The 20,912-nt window shown below is 37.6% G+C and overlaps 1 protein-coding gene across 1 annotated transcript; it reads left to right on the top strand.

The window, feature by feature from the left end:
- Positions 1-13,198: 13,198 nt before the first annotated feature.
- LOC119791461 (complement component C7-like) lies at positions 13,199-20,253 on the top strand (the record flags this gene model as incomplete). The annotated part of the gene is made up of 7 exons (XM_038297570.1): positions 13,199-13,413; positions 13,540-13,592; positions 14,646-14,721; positions 18,605-18,746; positions 19,575-19,719; positions 19,819-19,957; positions 20,125-20,253. Coding segments are annotated over exons 1-7 (747 nt in total), but the record flags the coding sequence as incomplete, so codon positions are not given.
- Positions 20,254-20,912: the final 659 nt, after the last annotated feature.

Below are 20,912 nucleotides of genomic sequence, written 5' to 3' on the forward strand. Positions count from 1 at the left end.
CAGAATTCTGAGATTAAAGTCAGAATTCTGAGAAAAAAGTCAGAATTCTGAGATTAAAGTCAGAATTCTGAGAAAAAAGTCAGAATTCTGAGAATAAAGTCAGAATTCTGAGGAAAAAAGTCAGAATTCTGAGATTAAAGTCAGAATTCTGAGAAAAAAGTCAGAATTCTGAGAATAAAGTCAGAATTCTGAGAATAAAGTCAGAATTCTGAGATTAAAGTCAGAATTCTGAGAAAAAAGTCAGAATTCTGAGATTAAAGTCAGAATTCTGAGAAAAAAGTCAGAATTCTGAGAATAAAGTCAGAATTCTGAGGAAAAAAGTCAGAATTCTGAGATTAAAGTCAGAATTCTGAGAAAAAAGTCAGAATTCTGAGAATAAAGTCAGAATTCTGAGGAAAAAAGTCAGAATTCTGAGATTAAAGTCAGAATTCTGAGAAAAAAGTCAGAATTCTGAGAATAAAGTCAGAATTCTGAGGAAAAAAGTCAGAATTCTGACATTAAAGTCAGAATTCTGACTTTTTTCCCATACTATAATGAAATAAAATTAAAAAAATCAGTTAACTTTTTTTTTTTTCCAGTGGCCCTAATCCTCTTCCGTAGACATCATTTCAGAATTCCCTGACTTTTAACTGACTCAGGATTAGTTTTCCCTGACAAAATAAATGCAGCCGTTTGTCGTTTTGGTAACTACATCAAAATTACCGCTAGGTGGGAAAAAATTACGCCATCTGGCGGAAAATCGCCCGGCTTTTTCAAATCACGCGCCTTTTTCAAATCGCGCAAAAATGGCGCTGGCAACGTTTCTGGGTCGTTTTTAATTGAATGTCGGTGATTTTAAAGTTATTTTGAGTGATAAATAATTGCCAGGTGGGAAAATGCAATGAAATTTGTACTCTCCCAACAATAAAAACTACTTGCCCCGGGAGATCGGGTGATGGTTCACATGGAGCCCTGCAACTGGGGCAAATAAGATAGAAGTTCAGATTTTTAAGTGTCCCGGTGTTCCCTGCTGGAGGACCCTGATAATTTTTCCCACCTGTTCTCATTTTAGGTTCTATTTATTAATTAATCTCCTATTTCTGTGTTTTTCTAACTAAGAAAAGTATTTAAGCCCTTTTTTCCCTCTTTCTTTAGGCGACAGCAGAGAAAAAAAAACGTAACAAGTGAAAGTTTAAAGGAATAGTACCCCCAAAACATGATTAGCCTTCATTTTCTACTCACCCCCATGCTGAACAACACTCTGGAGTACTTTTTTGATATCTCAAATGCATCTGGAGATCTGGGAGGCTTCTTGCTGTCTGCTGACATTCAAATAATGGAGGTCTATGGTGCCCGAGGCAGAAAGGTCCATAAAAGTCCACAAAAAACGTGTCAATATTCCTCCATACTGCTCGTCCAATGTATTCCAAGTGTCCTGAGTGGGTAGCGTCCATAATTTACTCGAAACAAAGTCATTTAGAATGTTTTTAGAGCATAAACAGTAGTGTATAGGATTTCCTAAACGCGCGTTCACGAGTCTACGGAAACCGCGGCAGACCAAACCAGATGAAAGTGCGCATTCAGCTCGGCAAAGAACTCATTCTCTTCCTCAACACTGAAGTCCTCAGACATTTTTCTTTCGTTGTTTCTTTCTTTGCACAGGTAAACAGCACATTTCTTCTTCTACGCTTGCATTATTGGAAGAGCAGACGCTGAATGCGCACTTTCGTCTGGTTTGGTCTGCCGCTGTTTCCTTAGACTCGTGAACGTGCTTGTAGGAAATCCTATACACTACTGTTTATGCTCTAAAAACATTCTAAATGACTTTGTTTCGAGTAAATTATGGACGCTACCCACTCAGGACACTTGGAATACATTGGACGAGCAGTATGGAGGAATATTGACACGTTTTTTGTGGACTTTTATGGACCTTTCTGTCTCGGGCGCCATAGACCTCCATTATTTGAATGTCAGCAGACAGCAAGAAGCCTCCCAGATCTCCAGATGCATTTGAGATATCAAAAAAGTACTCCAGAGTGTTGTTCAGCATGGGGGTGAGTAGAAAATGAAGGCTAATCATGTTTTGGGTGTACTATTCCTTTAACTCCTTCCAGCCAGTAAAGGCTGGTTTATACTCAGAAATCAGGTTTTCTGCGTGTGTGTTGCAGTTAACGCAGATATGCCCCCCGCCCCTTCCGTTGCACCTCTCCAAAATTGTAGGTGACCGCAGATAGGAGGCCTCTGATTGGTCAAATCTGCATCCGCTCTAAACTATGTGTATGTGGAGCTTGGAAGTTGCTAGCCTGACGTAGTCCAACTCAATTCTAGTCAGAATCTGAGTCTGATGCTGCTCCATAGAGCTGTGATTATGGGGCGTGTTTCGAACGAACCAGGAAAAAAAATGCCTCTGCACTCAATTGGATAGACCTACAACCAATAAGAGCAACGGAGTGCGTGACGTATGTTAAGCGAGGCATAGTTGTTGTCAACAAAAATCAAAGCGTGCAGTTGCACGCCTTGAATAAGAAGATGAGCCTTGATGGCGTTTCTCTGTTCCTCTTTTAAAATTAAATTGCTGTCGATATCTTCTAGAACAGACCTAATAGCAGAATCTACTCACCTCAACTCTCCAGCGGCAGCCATTGTTGTTGTCACCCAAGCGCGCTTTGGTCACGTGGTTGATTACGTTACTGTTGATCATCTGTCCATCATCGTATAAAGCCCGCCCTGACAATTTGATTGGATCGCCTGACAGTGGGCGATCATACTCGCGCTACTGTGGAGCAGAGCCAGACCGAACTTCCCGACCTCAAACCTTGTGGGCGGGACTAAGTTTGGAATGGCACCCAGGCTAGGAAGTTGAGGCAATTTTATGGAAAAATAGAGATTTATCTTCCGTCCATGAATGCTGAGAAAAGCTCTTACTGGGGCAAACCCAGCACACACATTTATACCTTACAAATTCCCAACACACTCTCTCTCCCATGGAACCACCCCAGCCCTGCATAAAGAACTTTCTCACACATGAAGGAACTTCTGTTAATTTGGAGGAACTTCAGTTCATTAAAGCTACAGTGTTTAATAATTACAGGGATATACAGTCAGAAATGTAATATATTATACATAACTATGTTATTTATCATCATCTACGAGCTCAGCCTCTTAACCTTAATATTTGCGTTGCCTTAGAATTCGTTATTTATAATTACATAGGAGCGGGTCTCGCAGCCATGGAGGCAGACATCTTTGCGCTACGGCAGCGCAGAGCCAACAAACTAGTGATTGCGAGATCGCCAAAACGTCACAACGATGTAGAAAAAATAACGGGTATATTTATTATCTTAAGTCTACATCAAATCTATACCCTACACAGACTAATGAAATACTATCTGTAAAATTATCTATGTAAACAAACCTCATCACTTGAGAAGGTAGGTGATGCGGACGTCGTGGAAGACATTTTGTCCCGTAACGCTCGCCGTACTGTTGGGGGGGAGAAGCGGTGGGGGGGAGATGTTCATGTTGCTGCAGTCTGCAGTCTGACCGCTAGATGTCGCTAAAAGTTACCCACTGTAGCTTTAAGGCCATTCTGTTAGAATAATTGTATATAAATGTATCTGCATAGTGTTATTATGCATAAAGCTGTGTGCTATGTGCATGCGTTCATTGCCATCTGTAAAACACAATTTGAAAATAATTAAACTTGTAAAACTGAATCTAAAAGTGGAAATAAAAAAATACATTTGAAAATATTAAAACCGTAAAAAAAATAAATTAAAAAAAAGTAAGATTTGGACAATTAAATAGGGGGAAAAAATATATTTTTCTTTGAAAACATACAATCTGAGACAACAGCAAATTTACTTTTTTTAACAAGAAGTTTCTTTTCTGGATCTGGATTTGTTTTAAATTTGATTTTACAACCTGTGGAACAAAAATCACACCATAATTTTCCTACTAAATCATAAACAGATTTCCCTTTATGCTGCTTATCTTTAACCTCTGGAGTCCAGCAGCGCTTTCTGTGCAGCAGACCTGATTTAAATCACTGGGCTGCCTTCTCAGAAAGTCAACACATCTAAAGGCTGTTTGCCTCCAGCTCTTCACGTCTATCTTTTTATCTTTCCTAAAGTTGGTTCTAATCTTATCCTTCTGTTGTAGAACAGTCATTTCAGCACATGGTAGCCTCAAACGTACCCTGCTCTCTTACAAAACCCCCAGAAAATCCAAACCTGCAGCAGGAGACTGTGTCCTCACATAAACCACTAAACCAAGACACTCAAAGGGTTATGCAACCAAACCCAGATCCAGATGTCGAGGTGTGACCTAAACATTCAACCAGACCTCAGCAGTAATCTGACCCATGTGTGAAGTGTCATTCTATAGCCGCTGGACCACAATCCGGGCCTCCAAACAGAACAGCTTCCCATTGTTTGCCCGTGGAGTGTTCCCTGCTCTGCAGAATTCCTGGTAATCCTCTTCACCAGAAAGCCGCTGGCTCTCTCAGCGGAGGGCACCCGTGTTGTGCAACACAAATTGTGCTCATCTAATGGTCAAGGCTGCAGAGTTTTTTACTGATTCAAAGAGCTGTTTACTCTTTAGAAAGATACTCTTTAAAACCCTAAGCCGACAAACAACACAAAGAAAGCTAATTCTACACAAAACCACAGGAATGGGAGATTTTTACTTAGGAATAAAAAACAGTTTTTACCCGAATTAAACCCAGAGGATGATTAATATTAATACTTAAAAGTTGAAACTGTACCTTGTTTAGGCTCCGATTGAAGCGTCGGCAGGCCGAAGACGTGAAGCGAGCAGAGAAGAAGACGGAGCGCCGCGGACATCATGTCGAGCTGTGATGGAAACATTGACTGAATGTTGAGTTTGTAAATGTGTTTCACTCAGAAGACCCACAGAAGTCCAGCCCACCAACACTATGAACCCCCACCCTCCCGCTGGAAATGTTTTTAATCAAAGCTCCTCTGACGAGCAGCACTGATGACTGTTTTTGTAACATTCCTTCTCCTGGAACAATGACTCAGCAAACTGTTAAAGCTGGATCTTTCCTAAAAAGCTGAGGCGCCATTATAACTTCAAATTTAGTTTGTAATCCATCTTGAGCTTAGCTGATAGTTTCTCTTCACAGCATCACAAAGGAAAGGAAAGAAAATACAGGTGCTGAGGATCTCAGACATGAAAACATTGGCTGTGCCATCCCACAGGTACGGTGGTGGCTGCAGCATGCTGAGGGAGAGTTACACCTACCTTTACCTCTAATCAGCAGCTGGTAAAAATAATGACTTCAGTTTAAGAGTGCTAGCATCACGTTAGCATGTCAGAGGCTCGCCAACTTAAGACCTCAAGGGCGTCATTTATGGGGGGTTTCGGGGGGCCATAACCCCCCTATTTCATATTTTGTTTAAAAAACAGTATATATCTTATTTCCTTTATATATGTACAGTTCCTGGTTATTATTTTAACGAATGGCATGCTTAGGAGTCTGTCCACCATTGAGTAATTATTTACCGATCAATTACCAAATTAGTTGATGATTATTTCAACAATCAATTAATAACTATTAACACAATTAAATGTTTTGGCCTCAAAGTTATTATCATCCAGTGTTTACTGAGTGTTAATGGTTTGCTTTTAACACAGTGGCTGGTCAAATAGTTTTAACTTTGAAAACATGGAAGTAGTTAATACAAATATTTACTGCTTTTTTTATTAAATAGCCTAAAATCTATTGAAAGATACGGAAGAGGATTAGGGCCACTGAAAAAAAAAAGTTAACTGATTTTTAAATTTTATTTTAGTTTAACATGAGAAAAAAGTCAGAATTCTGAGAAAAAAGTCAGAATTCTGAGATTAAAGTCAGAATTCTGACTTTTTTCCCATACTATACTGAAATAAAATAAAAATAAAATCAGTTAACTTTTTTTTTTCAGTGGCCCTAATCCTCTTCCGTAGAAAGAAGACATTTAGAAATGCGTGACTGTTAAAAAGAAGCATTAATTAATAAATCCCTCCAAATAAGGCATTAGATTTAGCATTTTATCTAAAAGCAAGTAGATTTTTTTTTACATTGCTTTCAATCTAATCACTGCCTGATTCACCCGACTTGACTATGAGTCTAAAAACAACTGACAGGAAACCGTGACTTTGCGTTGTTTATGAGGTATGCCGTAGGTTAAGGCATTACTTCATAGTTTTGAGAAACTTTAAGACAAATACCACCTGGAAAGACTTCTTTTAAACAAGTTAGAACTTATTTAAATAGTAACGAAACTCAGGAAAAGAAAATTCATTTTGAGAACACGTTCATACTTCCAGGAAGATTTCCACACTATAAAGACTATGATGATGTCATACACACTCCGCTTAAAAAAAAAAAAAAAAGATATAAATAAAAAAATATAACCGTGGATGTCTGGGGGACAGTGATTCCTCTACATGTTATAAATGCTGGCATACCATAAATCAGAGGGCTTCAACAGGGGGTCCATGACCCCCAGGGGGTCCACGGAGGTACTGCATGGGGGTCGCGAAGCTTTGGTTGATTAGTTTTTTTTTATATTCCCCCCCTACACTTTTTTCCACTAATTAAAATGTCTTTAAATCCACATTAACATGAATTCATCACACTGTAGTAAACAGATAAATGGAGGCAGAAGATGTCTTTCAGTCATCAATGCACACATTCAGCGACACACAGGAGCTCTTTCAAGCTGGGCCCCGTTTCATTCACAACACCTGTCCCATCAACCAGGAATCAGAAACACTTTAATAATCCCAGGGAGAAATTACTTTAGTTACATTACTCCATCTGTAATTGAGGGACTATAGGACCAGTTTGATATAACACTATTTCATAGAATATATATAATAAGGGGGTCCCCGCTCCATCTCGCTATCAGTAAGGGGGTCCTTGGCCTTAAAAAGGTTGAAGACCCCTGCCATAAATTATAAATTATGAACAGTTTAGTTTGTGCCTTCAAGTAGTTGCACATAGGAAGACGTTACTTGGATATAACCTAACGGAATATCTTCAGAACGGCTCCAAATGACACAAAACTCATATGGGTGATTAGAACATGAGGTAATAACGTAAAACCAGGGGCACAATGTAAAAAAAAAAACAGCGTTCCCCTTTAAGGTTCAGTTCTCAGCAATAAGAACTTCATTTGAGAACTTCATTTTCTTTCAACGCGCTTCAATAACTTCAGTGCAGATTTAGGCGCCCCAACAATTAATTGAATAGATCTGATCCTTTTCTCTAGAAATTTAAGAGAATGAGAAACAGTTTCGATTTCCACAAAATCTAAGAGCCTCTATCTGAACCGTCTTCCATGGGTCTAAAGTCCAGGGGCCGCACAGTGCCCTCAAACGGCCCCTGGATTGCACTTTGGACACCGACGGTGTAGGTAGATTTGTTCCTACAGTTAGAAACTTTCAAAGCAGAGAACCGCTGTGATTAAACTGCTTATTAATATATATATATATATATATATATATATATATATATATATATATATATATATATATATATATATATATATATATATATTAAAAATCATCTCTGAAGAAAACAGCTTCCAGCTTTGTTTTCAGAGGAAGTTCTTTAGCCCAAATCTGTGATTACCAAGAAAGCACCACACCTCTTGGCCCCCAGCCCGGGAGCAGGATTGATCCATTGCTTACTTTCTTATAATCCAGTCTCCCTTTAAAGAAGTCTATCAGACTGGTTTATTCTGAGAAATTCCCACTGATCCATAATTCCAGGAAAAATCAGCTTGGAAGCAGAGCTGAGGCTGAACTCGTTCTACAGCTTTGTTCAGGTTTTTAGTGTTCAGGTAAAAACTGGGTGATCTCATCCTGAGAGGTTTTTTTTAAGTCATTTTTCAGATCATGAGGAAAACTTTACCCCCCAAACACCATATAGGTTTTTAGTCTAAATCTGGCCGGTCCGTCATCATCTTGATTTAGTCCAGAAATAGTTGTTGAAAACTGGGCTGTGATTGGTCGCTCTGGTTTTGTCCCACTTTAGTCTCATAACAGACTTTGTAAAGAAGTGTCAACCCCAGTATTCAACGTCTTTTTAACAATCTGAAACAATCTTCTCTCCTTCCACTTTTCAATCCGATGTAGATGTCGTTAGGACGTAAATCATGTCGTCTTTTCAGTGTTTTTGTGACAAGATCTGTAAGGAGGCTTTAAAAGAAAACGCCGGATGACTTGGAGTCAGACACGTGTGTTTAAAAAGTTTTAGAGGCTGAATTCTATCATTTAATTCACCTTTATTTGTGGTCATGATTCCCACTAAATTCAGCATCTGCCTTTAAACTCTCTACTAGGAAGCAGAAAGCAGCTTGAGCCCCAGGGGGAGCATTTAGGGCTCACTAATAGACCCAGAGAAGCTGTTTATGTTCCACGAGGCCGATCCCCAAATGGAAACTACTAGATGCAAACTCTTTTTTCTTTATTATTATTATCATTATTATTTTTTAAATGAGGGTTTTGGTTAAATAAAAAATAAACTAATATCCATCAGGTGCACTCAGTCACTATCACCAACCAGAGATGCTTAAACTAGGGTGACCAAACGTCCGTATTTCCTGGGACATGTCCGTATTTCACGTCCTGTCCCGGGCGTCCCGGGTTTTTTTTAGAAAGTAAGGAAATGTCCTGTTTTTTAAATTACCTTAATTGGACCATTAAATTTACAGGCACTAGGGCACTGCGCACGACGCTGCGTGTGACGTAAACCCAGTGCGGGCAGCCCTGTTCTTAATCAGAATATAGATTGCGTGGCTGTCAGTACGTCAACAACATGCAAAAGCGCAAATGTATGTTTACCGACGATTTACAAAAGAGTTTCCCTGCTTTCAGACCGGGTCGAGACAAATGGGAGGCCTTGTGCACAGTGTGCAAAGCAGGCATGTATGTCTCGGTGTCCAATGGAGGTGCAAGGGATCTGAAAAGCCACCTGGACACCGAAAGTAAAGATAGTCTGTTGATATGTTTGTTCATTTTTGGTACATTTTGAGTTATTTTTGCTACACAAGAGGAATTTTTTGTTAATTAGATCATTTGTTAATTTATTTTTCCCAATAGCCTACAGAACAGACATTATTTCGTTCATTGCTGAGGCTGAGTATCATCTGTTATTGGGAGTTGAGAGTTATTGTTAACTTTTATTGTTAAGAGAGGGATGTTTAGATGAGACATTATTTCTTTCATTGTGCTTTTCATTTCTGATTACAGGAATTGTTAAGCATTTTTAATAAATACATTTTGAATAAAAGGACAATTTGTTATTGTATTTATTGCTGTTGACTTTTACTGAAAAGCATTTTTAATAAATCAACAGTAAATATTATGTTATTGTAGGATTACGTACAGTAGGTCTATGTTAAAGCGAGTGCATGCCACAGACACCTCTATGCATGGGAACAGAGAACCCCCCCACCCCAAGGTGTCCTGGTTTTCCCAAATGAAAATATGGTCACCCTACTTAAACCTCAGTGGTTTGGAGACATTCCAGAACTTCCACTCATTTATAGGTAATTATTTACAACCATGTTAAAATTTTCGATCATGTTTAAATTAAATAAATGCAAATAAATAAAAAAAAAAACACAATAAAAAATGTGATTTTAAGCACCCAGCTCTTGTTTAAAAGATAATTAATGTTTCTCTTTATTTCACAAAACAACAAATCAGTTAAAAAAAATACCAAAAAATAAAAATTTACTAACAAACAAACAAATTTGATCTTTTTTTATATGATTCATTAAAATAAGGGTGATACATATTGATACTTGATCAATTTATATCTACATGTCTATTTAAAAGGAACATTTATCTAAATCTAGGATATATAGCTAAATCTCTAGCCCTTAAATAAAATCAATCAGTAATAAAAAAAAAATGATTTAGTTTTATTAGAAACTCATAAGCAGCTGGTATTTAGGTTTCAAAGCTTTAAATTACTGAAGGTTTGAGGCTCAAATGTTTTCCTGTCAGAATTAGCTGCAGGACATAAAACAGCATTAATGCCAGAACAGACATAATAAGCGTTTAGGACACATAATGAAGCGGCTGTAGGAGTTTAAAAACAGATGTTGGTGCCTGTACCTCCATGCAGAACCCAGGGCTGACCCACCGACCTTCTGCCGGGACTCCTGGAGAAACAGACCCACACAGCGGCGTCCAGAGACGGAGTTTAACTGTAGAGCCGAACCAGAGACACCAGCTGAAGGTGGTTCAGAGGAGAAGGAGGACGGAGAAAAACACGGAGCCTTCTTTTCTGCTGTAAACAGTCCGGGACTCTGCAGCCCTCTGCGGCTGCTTCACCCTGGGAAAAACACAGAGAGAGGGGCGCCATCTGCTGGCGGAACCATGTACAGCAGGACATCAGGCGACAGGGCGTTTTGATCACTTTTAACAGTTTATTATTGTTATTAAAATGTTGTTTCAGACACATTTAAAATAAAAAGTTACAACAGAAGAAGACACACTATCTATCTATCTCTCTATCTATCTATCTATCATGTGTTTGTCTGTCTGTCTGTCTGTCTGTCTGTCTGTGTACTAAGGACATAGGGACCCCTATTTCATCATTCTGCTTCATTCTATCTCTATTCTCCCACTCTGCAGAATCTGTTAGTTCAATCTCTAGCGTTCTGCTTTCTCTGCTTTTTCTCATAGTAGCTTCGCCTCATCTGTTCCTGTTTGGATGTGACTCCAAATATCAGCTGTGCTGCTGCCATCATAGATGTTGGAGATGGCCTGTTTTTCCAATGTAGTCCTGTTTCTCTCACTGTGACTGGCTGGATGTGCTCCCTTTCATCCTTGGACATGGGAGCTGGCTTGGAGCTCGTCTGCCTGGTTATGTGTTTCCTGGACTGGGCCTTTTACAGCTGCCTTTTCTATCTCTGCTTCTGTCTCCTTGAACCCCAGTGGGCCTCAGCAGATGGCCGCTTACACTGAGCCTGGTTCTGCTGGAGGTTTCTTCCTGTTAAAAGGGAGTTTTTCCACTCCACTGTCACTACAAGCATGCTTACAAGCGTGTGAGGGATTGCTGAAGAGTCAATTAGTCGATGCAATCAGCTGGTTTTCCTTAGATAGAAAACTTAGAATCAGTTTTATTGGATGATCTGGTGAAGTGTAAAGTGCCTTGAGATGATATGTGTTGTGAATTGGCGCTATAGAAATACACTAAATTGGTTTAAATTTAATCTAGCTCAGGTTTATATAGGTCAGGGGTCTGACAGGGATCTTTGGAGCCTCTACAATGGCTCCTAATAGTGGCTAGAAATAAATAAAGAACCAACAAATGGTTTTGAATATATTATTAAATACCATTCTTAGGAGCTTTAGCGATTAGACAAATATATTTTAACTGAATTGTGTTAACAGAATGACTTTGCAGAAGCAGAAACATGTTTTAGATATATATTTCTTGTCAATAGTTTGTGTATTTTATTTTATTTCTTTACACAATACTCCCTGGCATATGGAGGACATACTGGCACAATAAAAAATCAACACAAAACTAGATCATGACACACTTTGTGTTAAATGGTTAAAAACTAAAAATCACAGTTTGGTGTTTAATAAAATGGGTAAAAAAAATATACTATTGCAGAACAAAGCTTATAAGTAAAGTCTTATTTAAAAGTCAGTTAATTTTTGCAGCTCATTTTAATTTAGCCTGGCTAGGGGTAAAATGGCTGTCTGGATTTGAAAGATTGCAGACCCCTGTTATAGATTATTCCATCACACCTCACCTTAGCTAGTTTATCTCACCCTAGAAAAAAACATCTCCCATTGATTTAGTGGAGCTTATTTGATTTTCATTTTATTTAAGCACTGCTTACATGATCTTATTTCCTATGCTTACCTCAGCTTAGATAATTCTTATTTTTTTAATGTTTTTAAACTATCTAATCCAATTTTATTATGATCTTATCTTACCTGACTATGGATCTATTCAATTCAACTCAATTCAAGTCAGTTTATTTCTATAGCGCCAGTTCAGAACACATGTCATCTCAAGGCACTTTACAATTAAATCAGATCTTACAGTCAGATTGGTTAAAAGTTTTCTATCTAAGGAAAACCAGTTAATTGCATCGACTCATTGACTCTTCAGCAATCCCTCACACTAAGCATGCTTGTAGCGACAGTGGAGAGGAAAAACTCTCTTTTAACAGGAAGAAACCTCCAGCAGAAACAGGCTCAGTGTGAGCGGCCATCTGCTGAGGCCGACTTGGGTTTAAGAAGACAGAAGCAGAGACACAAAAAGCAGCTGTAAAAGAAGAGCTCCGAGCCAGCTACCATGTCAGAGGATGAAGAGAGCACATCCAGCCAGTCACGGTCAGAGAAACAGGACTACACTGAAAAACAAATCTACTAATTTTATTTATTCAAAGGTAATTGTATGCTACTTTACCTAAACTTTGTTTATATATACACGGCAACATTATCTAAGAATGAGTAAAAATGGCTTAAATTAGTAAATTTACCCTCAATTTGAGCAGGTAAATAAGATGGTTTGCTGATGGAATTATTATTTTTTACTCTTATAATAAGATAATTAGATATTATGCACTTAAAATAAGATAATGCAGTTGTTTTTCCTTATTTTAAAGGTAAATTGTCTTGTTCCATAGGCAAAATGTTTCAAGAAAAAAATGCACTTATTTTAAGAAAAAAATGACTTATTGAGATTAGATTATTTTTGCAGTGTATGTACTGTTTGCCATACATGTTCCAACGTTGGGACGAGACTAACCACTGGATGGCGAGCTTGTAGTGAGAATTATTTACCACAGTCTAAAAAAGTCTTTAAAAAACTGTTTATTTCCGCAAATGAAACAAACTAATAAATGTGTGTAGGTATCCTATGAAGGCAAGCATTAGTCTGTGCTTTCTATCTAAAGTTTAAACTATGGATCAATTTAAAGCACTTCTTTTGAAGGCTCCCTAGTCAAATGTTTTCCAATAGCAGACCAAGTAGAAATGTTTTAACCTTTAGTCTGATCATGCAGGGTCGGCTTGTGACGACTTCCTCCTGGATAAACATTTGTGATGAAACATTTCCAGTCCTCATCCATAGTTCCACATATTTAGAGCCTGAATGAGCAGAAAACATTCAGAGTAAAGAAGGAAGATATAAACAGGACTGAAATAAAACCTCTAATTATGTAAATAACACCAGTTTCTTTATTTTAATAACTTAATACCAGAGCCTGGCCAGCTTGGATCTGGTTCTTTACTTTTTAAGGACAAACGTTTCCTCACTGAGGGAATTCCTGAACTCCGGAGAGTGTTGAGAAACCCCCCCCCCTCCCTCCCTTTGCCTTTATGACTCTGTGTGTTGCAGTGCTGAACCAGACAAGCAGAAACTCTAAACCTCGCAGCATGCAGGTAAACAAACCTCTCAAATTCCTTAAGATTTATATTTCAGTCTGATTTCTTTTCACACAGACCGTCTCTCTGCAAACAAAACAAACAAGTGTTTATATAAACCATCTTCCTGCCTTTTGTTTGCAGTTGCATTTGTTTCTTAGTTTACCACTGTCTCTCACTTTGCTGTCACCGATTTGGTAAGTAGGCATCATATTTAACCCAGAGGTTGTATTCATTTCCTGGAGTTCATTTTTTCAGACAGCTATTTTCATGTATTATAATTAGCATGCCCAAAATTTGTAGGTTAGTAGTCTATTTTCATCTCTGTTCTGAAATGCAATATCTATGGAAGAAGATTAGGGCCACTGAAAAAAAAAAGTGAACTGATTATTAAATATATTTCATATAAATATATTCTTTTTTCCTCAGAATTCTGACTTTAATCTCAGAATTCTGAGGAAAAAAGAATATATTTATATGAAATATATTTAATAATCAGTTCACTTTTTTTTTTCAGTGGCCCTAATCTTCTTCCATAGATATTGCATTTCAGAACAGAGATGAAAATAGACTACTAACCTACTTTAATCTCAGAATTCTGGGTTTAATCTCAGAATTCTGAATTTTTTCTCAGAATTCTGACTTTAATCTCAGAATTTTTGATTTTAATGTAGATGGGCACCATGAAGGAAGGAAGGAATGAAAGTCAGAATTCTGAGAAAAAAGTCAGAATTTTGAGATTAAAGTCAGAATTCTGAGATTAAAGTCAGAATTGAAATTAAAGACAGAATTTCGAGATTAAAGTCAGAATTCTCAGAAAAAAAAATCAGAATTCTGAGATCAAAGTCAGAATTTGGGAGAAAAAAAAAGTCAGAATTCTGAGAATAAAGAAAGAATTCTGAAATTAAAGTCAGAATTCTCAGATTAAAGTCAGAATTGAAATTAAAGACAGAATTTCGAGATTAAAGTCAGAATTCTCAGGGGAAAAAAATTAGAATTCTGAGATCAAAGTCAGAATTCGGGAAAAAAAAAGTCTGAATTCTGAGAGTAAAGAAAGAATTCTGAAATTAAAGTCAGAATTCTCAGATTAAAGTTAGAATTCTGACTTTCTTTCTCATATTATACTGAAATAAAATGTAAAAATCAGTTAAGTTTTAAAATGTTTTCAGTGACCCTAATCCTCTTCTGTAAATATCTTTTAAGACAACTCTTTTAAAAAGGAATACCAATCTAATGCGTTCTTCCTTCAGTTGTCAGCAGCGAGTAAACTGCAGGTGGGGGTCATATGGACAATGGTCTGAGTGTGATGCCTGCACCCGTACAAAGGTACCCAGACATACTACTCAACATTATCGACATTTCAAAACAATTTCTGGAGTATCTGGAAAAAATCACAGTCACGTTATGTAATTTAATATACTTAATTATAAATTTAGTCCATCAGCCTGAGTGTGTACCATCTTAGTATAGAAGTGATAGGTAGATTACTTACTTTAATTTCAGTTGTGAAATAAAGGCTTGAGTTAAACAATGTTTTCCTAATTAAATATATCAGAATTAAAAGCGATAAAGAAATGTGGAGTAAAAAAATTTTGAGATATGTCTGTTCTTAGCCTCACAGGCTCCAAATGAAGGTCATGAGAGATAAGAATGAGTTACACAGCTTCCTTAATGGCATGAAGCGGGGGACTGTTGTTTTGAGGAGATCCATCTGGCCAGTGAAAGATATATTAACCTATCAGCCAACGGCCTTAATTAACTAAAGTTGTTTTTCCTCCAAATTAGTGTGTCTGAGAAAGTTCTTTAAGTAGGGGCGGGATAGTTCCAAGGGAAAGTCTGTGTATTGGGAGTTGCTGTATAAAAGTATGTTTTTTTTTTCAAGAAATTCCTTTGTCTCAGCTTCCTAACTCTACAGTAAGCAAAAGGTTCACAGGTTTATTAGGCTTTTCTAATCTTATTTTGTCTTTCTACGTAACTTTAACTTAGATTATTGTAAGTTATTTAACTTATTCAAGTTTCACCTAATTTTAGGTTATAATACAATATTTTAGCTCAATTTAACTTAGTTTATTTTAAACACAGCAAATCTCAGCTTATCTTATATAGCTTGTTTTATTTGATAGGTTATTCCATCGTGTTATATATGCTTACATTTATTTAGTGTATCTGATTTTTTAGTTTTACTTTAAAATTGCTTACATTATCTTCTTTCCTATACTTAGCTTAGCTTAGTTAGCCTTTTTTTCAGTTTTGAAGTTATCTTATACATTTTTATTCTTACTTGTCTTAACTGACCAGTAATCTATTAATTAAATTTAATCAAAAGTAATTTCAGTTTTTTTAACTAAACTTTGTTTAGCTTACTTTAACGTATCTTTTGTGTCTGTATCTATTTTTATTTTATAAGATAAAATAAGCTGGTTTCATACTTTGTTCAGTTCACCTTAGCTTGTTTAATCTTTGCAAAGGTTATTTTCATTCATATCCTAGTTTACTACTAATTTATTACATCTTACTTTATATAGGTTAGATCTTTTTAGCTCATTTGAAGTAATTTGATTGAATATTGACAAACATTTATCTGACCTTTAACCCAGTGTTTCACAAACTTTCCTTGCCTATAGTTTGTAATTGTAAACATTCCAATTAAATATGATATAACTTCCTTTAAATGGCAAAAGTACTGCAATTAAAGTGTTATTATCGGGACTTTAACTGTTCAATTGAACTTATTTATTTATTTTTTAATTTACATGTACCCTGCAGTTACACAGGGTCTCCTCTAGGGGCTAATTTTAGTTAATTATTTCCTTCAGCGTTTGTTTTAAATCTTTTTTCAGTTGATCTAAGTTCACTTTTATTGACTTTAATGTTTGCTATTCCACCTTGCAACATAATTATTTTACATAAAAGAGATACAGCCTCTCTTAGCTCAGCTTACCTTGGCTAGTTTAGTCATATTTAGCTTGTTTTATCATACATATTGGCATAGATACGTACTCCTATTTGATCATGTATTGTATCAAATGTATGTTTACCTACGATTGATTTTTTGTTTGCTTGTTTGAAATGTTTATAAATAAAGTAGCCTTAAAACTTAGCTTAGGTTAGCGTAGCTTAGCTTAGTTTATTTGCACCTATTTTAGCTCAGCCTAGTTTTTTTTTTTTTTTTAGCTTAGATAGCACTACTATGATAAAAGATGACAGGCTGTTTTTTATTTGCTTAATGTCACAATATAAAGGGCATGCTAGTTTGTACACTGTTAAAAGGGGTCAGAAATCTATCTAACATTCCTAATGTTAGTACAGTGTCAGCCATAACAGCAAAATGAATAATGGTCCAAATATATTTATATATATCGCTATCAGGATGGCCTTAGCAACAAAAGTTTTATATAGATTGAACTGAAACAAATGTTAAAATAATTTTTACCTCCTCAAGCATCATTTTTTAACAGCGGGCAGCGGTTAAAAACAAGCTTTTCCTCTGCACTATCGCCATATACTTGTTATGTTTGTACCTACTTGACAGAAAAATTATGAAAAATTCAAAACCTGCAAATGCAGAAGACAAATTCAACAGAAAATGGCAGCATAGGAAAAATCTTAAAGTGAAGTTAAGAGGTACAACAGCATGCTTATCAATGACCTCGTCAACTACAGGGATCCGTGATTCCTGAAAGAATAGGAATAGCAGACAGCAGTACAGTGAACCAGTATCTTGCTCTTCCTTGTTCTAATCTAGACAGAGATGCTCTGGCTATTTATATTTTTAAAAGTAAAGGTGTCATTCACAACAGTGGGATAAACAAAGAGACAAAACAGTCCTTGAATAATCAGATATGCAGTAGACAGGCTAATCCTAAACCATAAGAATGTATCAGAGACAGACACTTGCTTTTAGGTTGACCTGCTCTGAGCAAACACTTTTTAATGGAAATAAAGACGATTGCTGCATAGCTTAAGCTTTTTATATACATAGTTAACAAAAAGCCAACATCAATACACAGACATGCTCAGGTTGTATATCATATTACCTGTCTTTTGAGGTTTTCTTTTTTTATTCCCAGAAACTAAAACAATGCAGATTACTCTCGTGGCTTTCATTTTGCTATTAAAGGAAAAGTCCGGTCTGTAAGGAATAAACAATAGGTCATTATTTATACCTAAAAAAACGAATACGTCCGCAGTGATTTAATGAATTTAGAGTTAATCAGTAAAATAATTTAAAAAACATTTTCTTTGGAGCGGCCATTTTTGCCCAAATATAGTAAAACTTCCCTCCTGCCATCTTCTGGCAGTGATGTCACGGTGCGGTAAGCCTAGCGCCATTCTCCCCGCTTTACAAGCAAAATCAATGGGAACTACTAGACACATCTGCAATCAACAACAATTATTGAAGATTTCCAGAGGACTTCACCATTGAAATTCACCAGAGCTATAGTGAAACTGACAATGCCCACGTGCATGGCAGCTGGATGCTGGAATACATCGGGTAAAGTGGAAAAAAAAGAGTTATTTCACCATTGAACCATTGAACTTCTGGCCAGAGAAAAAACACGTAATATGTAGCCAACATTTGGAAGAAGAAAGTTTTCAAGATGACTTGGATAATAGCGCGTTGTGACAAACACCAGATACAGCACTGGGACTTGATCAACAGCCGATACCGCACCGTGATGTCACAAACCAATAGGTGGCAGTAGTGTTCTTTGACAAACATGGATGCCTCCAGTAAAGAACATTCTAATGAAAATTACTCTAAATTAAAAAAACACTTATCGTTTGTTGAACATCGTGTAATAATTTCATATTCAAAGTACTTTCAGAAGTTTTAATTCTGAATATGACCGGACTTCTCCTTTAAAGCAAACAAAGGACAGATATCAAATGAAGCAATGATACTCTCTACTCTGTCAGAGTGCAGAAAAGTACAAGCAGGTAATATTCGGATTAGTTATGACGTGTTTGGAAAAGTGTTTAAGCAGAAGACAACTGGATTTCACTTCTTTTAGGGAACTTTTCACTTTTAATTTCTGTTCTTTAGGGTTAGGGTTTTTATACACAAAACAATTATGCTTTGTTTTTACTTCAAAAAATATTTTCCAGGCTAAAAGCCTTCTTCAAAGGTCAAAGGTTATCTTTGATTATTAATGTTAATTCAGATTTTTTTTTAAATAAATTTTGATAATTTTACACTGTTTTTCAGCTACGGACTCGTCATGTAGAGGTGTACGCTCAGTTTGGTGGGGCGCCATGTTCAGGAGAAGCGACCGAAACACAATCATGCGTCCCACAGAAAACCTGTCCTGTTGAAGCAGGGTGTGGCGGCAGGTTCCGTTGCACCTCTGGTATGTTGAATACATGAAGCTAAGTTAATTCAATATCACCATTACCATCACTATCAGCTGATGTTGATCAAATTTTAACATAGTGGCTGTCCTATAAGCTAAAATGTCCATTATCTGACACGCTTGTCCCAAGTGGGGTTGCGAGGGGTGCTGGTGCCTATCTCCAGCAGTCAACAGGTGAGAGGCGGGGTCAACCCTGGACAGGTCGCCAATCCATCGCAGGGCAATACAGAGACAAACAGGACATACAACCATTCACACACCCACTCACACCTAAGGACAATTTAGAGAAGCCAATTAACCTAACAGTTTTAACCTAACAAGTTTTTTGGACTGTGGGAGGAAGCTGGAGTACCCGGAGAGAACCCATGCTTGCTCAGGGAGAACATGCAAACTCCATGCAGAAAGACCCCAGGCCGGGAATCACTACCCACTGCGCCACTGAGCAGCCTCTCGCTAAAATGTGCCATTATTAATAATTGATCTTTTGCAGCTAGTGTTTGCTTTCACAACTTTTTTTATTTGTTGAGCATCAGCAAAGCTTATGGTTTAGATATGCAGTGATGGATTGTGGACTTTTTAACTCCAGCAAGGAAGCACTGTTAGAGGCAAGGTACCCTTTAACACTGTTAAGGGGGTAGAAAAATATGTCTAACATGTCTTACATCGATATATCGGACAAAAATCAATATAGACAAAGGCCCACTTTTGATTGGTGTAGCCCCATCGGAAAGACTAAGAACTGAAGTGTTAAAAATGACAAATTTCACAAAAGTAGGAATAAAAAAAAAAAAACAAATGTAAAAATATTCACCCATCTTGATGCAGGTCAGTGTATCAGCCAATATTTGGTTTGTAATGGAGACCAAGACTGCGAGGATGTCTTAGATGAGCAAAGCTGTGGCCAAAGCAGCAGCCAGTACTTGTGTGATCTCGTCAAAACACCTCCCAACTCGGACCTCACAGGCAAAGGGTGAGTTCATCATCATGCATGTGAAGCGGTACAGAACGTTTGCAGGGAATAAACTTACTTTTACCACAGATAGCGTCATTGAAAGCATTTGGTTCACAGATATGACACGCTGACAGGGAAACTGAAAGCAGGTGTGATTAACACCTTGAGTTTTGGAGGACAGTGCAGGAAGGTTTTCAGTGGGAACCATAATGTGATGTATCGACTGCCACAGAACATCCTCAGGTTCAGCTTCGAGGTAAGACATTCAGGTTTGACTTAAAAAACTTTTTTCCTTGAAATGAAACTTAGGATTTGAAGATAAGATGTCTGGTTGGGTGTGAATTAGTTTGATTTGGTCCAAAGTGGTAAAGTATTAGTGCTTGTAATTGTCAATGTCGTTGAAGGTGTGTGGTTATGCTGCAGGTCCATGTAGACAATGAGGAAAGTGATGAGTCTTATGAGAGCTCATGGTCCTACGTTCAGCACATCCAGTCCAATGCTTTGATAGGACATGACCGCCGCAGCTTCCACAAAGAAGTCTCTGACAACAAGGTGACGTGATAATCTGATCCACTTTAGCAAGCACTTTGAAAGTCACCGGGTTCTTATGCTAGGCTGGAAAATATAGGGAGATATGTTTATATTCAAATCCCACCCATCCATCGTCCATCCATCCATCCACCCATCCATCCATCCATCCATCCATCATCCATCCTTCCATCCATCCATCACCCATCCATCCATCCATCCATCCATCACCCATCCATCCATCCATCCATCCATCATCGGTCCATCCATCCATCCATCCATCCATCCATCACCCATCCATCCTTCCATCCATCCATCCATCATCGGTCCATCCATCCATCCATCCATCCATCCATCCATCCATCCATCCATCACCCATCCATCCATTATCGGTCCATCCATCCATCCATCCATCCATCCATCCATCCATCCATCCATCCATCCATCCATCCATCCATCACCCATCCATCCTTCCATCCATCCATCCTTCCATCCATCCATCCATCATCGGTCCATCCATCCATCCATCCATCCATCCATCCATCCATCCATCACCCATCCATCCATCCATCACCCATCCATCCTTCCATCCATCCATCACCCATCCATCCATCCATCCATCCATCCATCCATCACCCATCCATCCACCCCATCCATCACCCCACCAATTTCCATCCCCCTTT

This window comes from Cyprinodon tularosa, unplaced genomic scaffold (assembly GCF_016077235.1).
Source record: "Cyprinodon tularosa strain WSP-4 unplaced genomic scaffold, ASM1607723v1 ctg391, whole genome shotgun sequence".
NCBI classification, from domain to species: domain Eukaryota; kingdom Metazoa; phylum Chordata; class Actinopteri; order Cyprinodontiformes; family Cyprinodontidae; genus Cyprinodon; species Cyprinodon tularosa.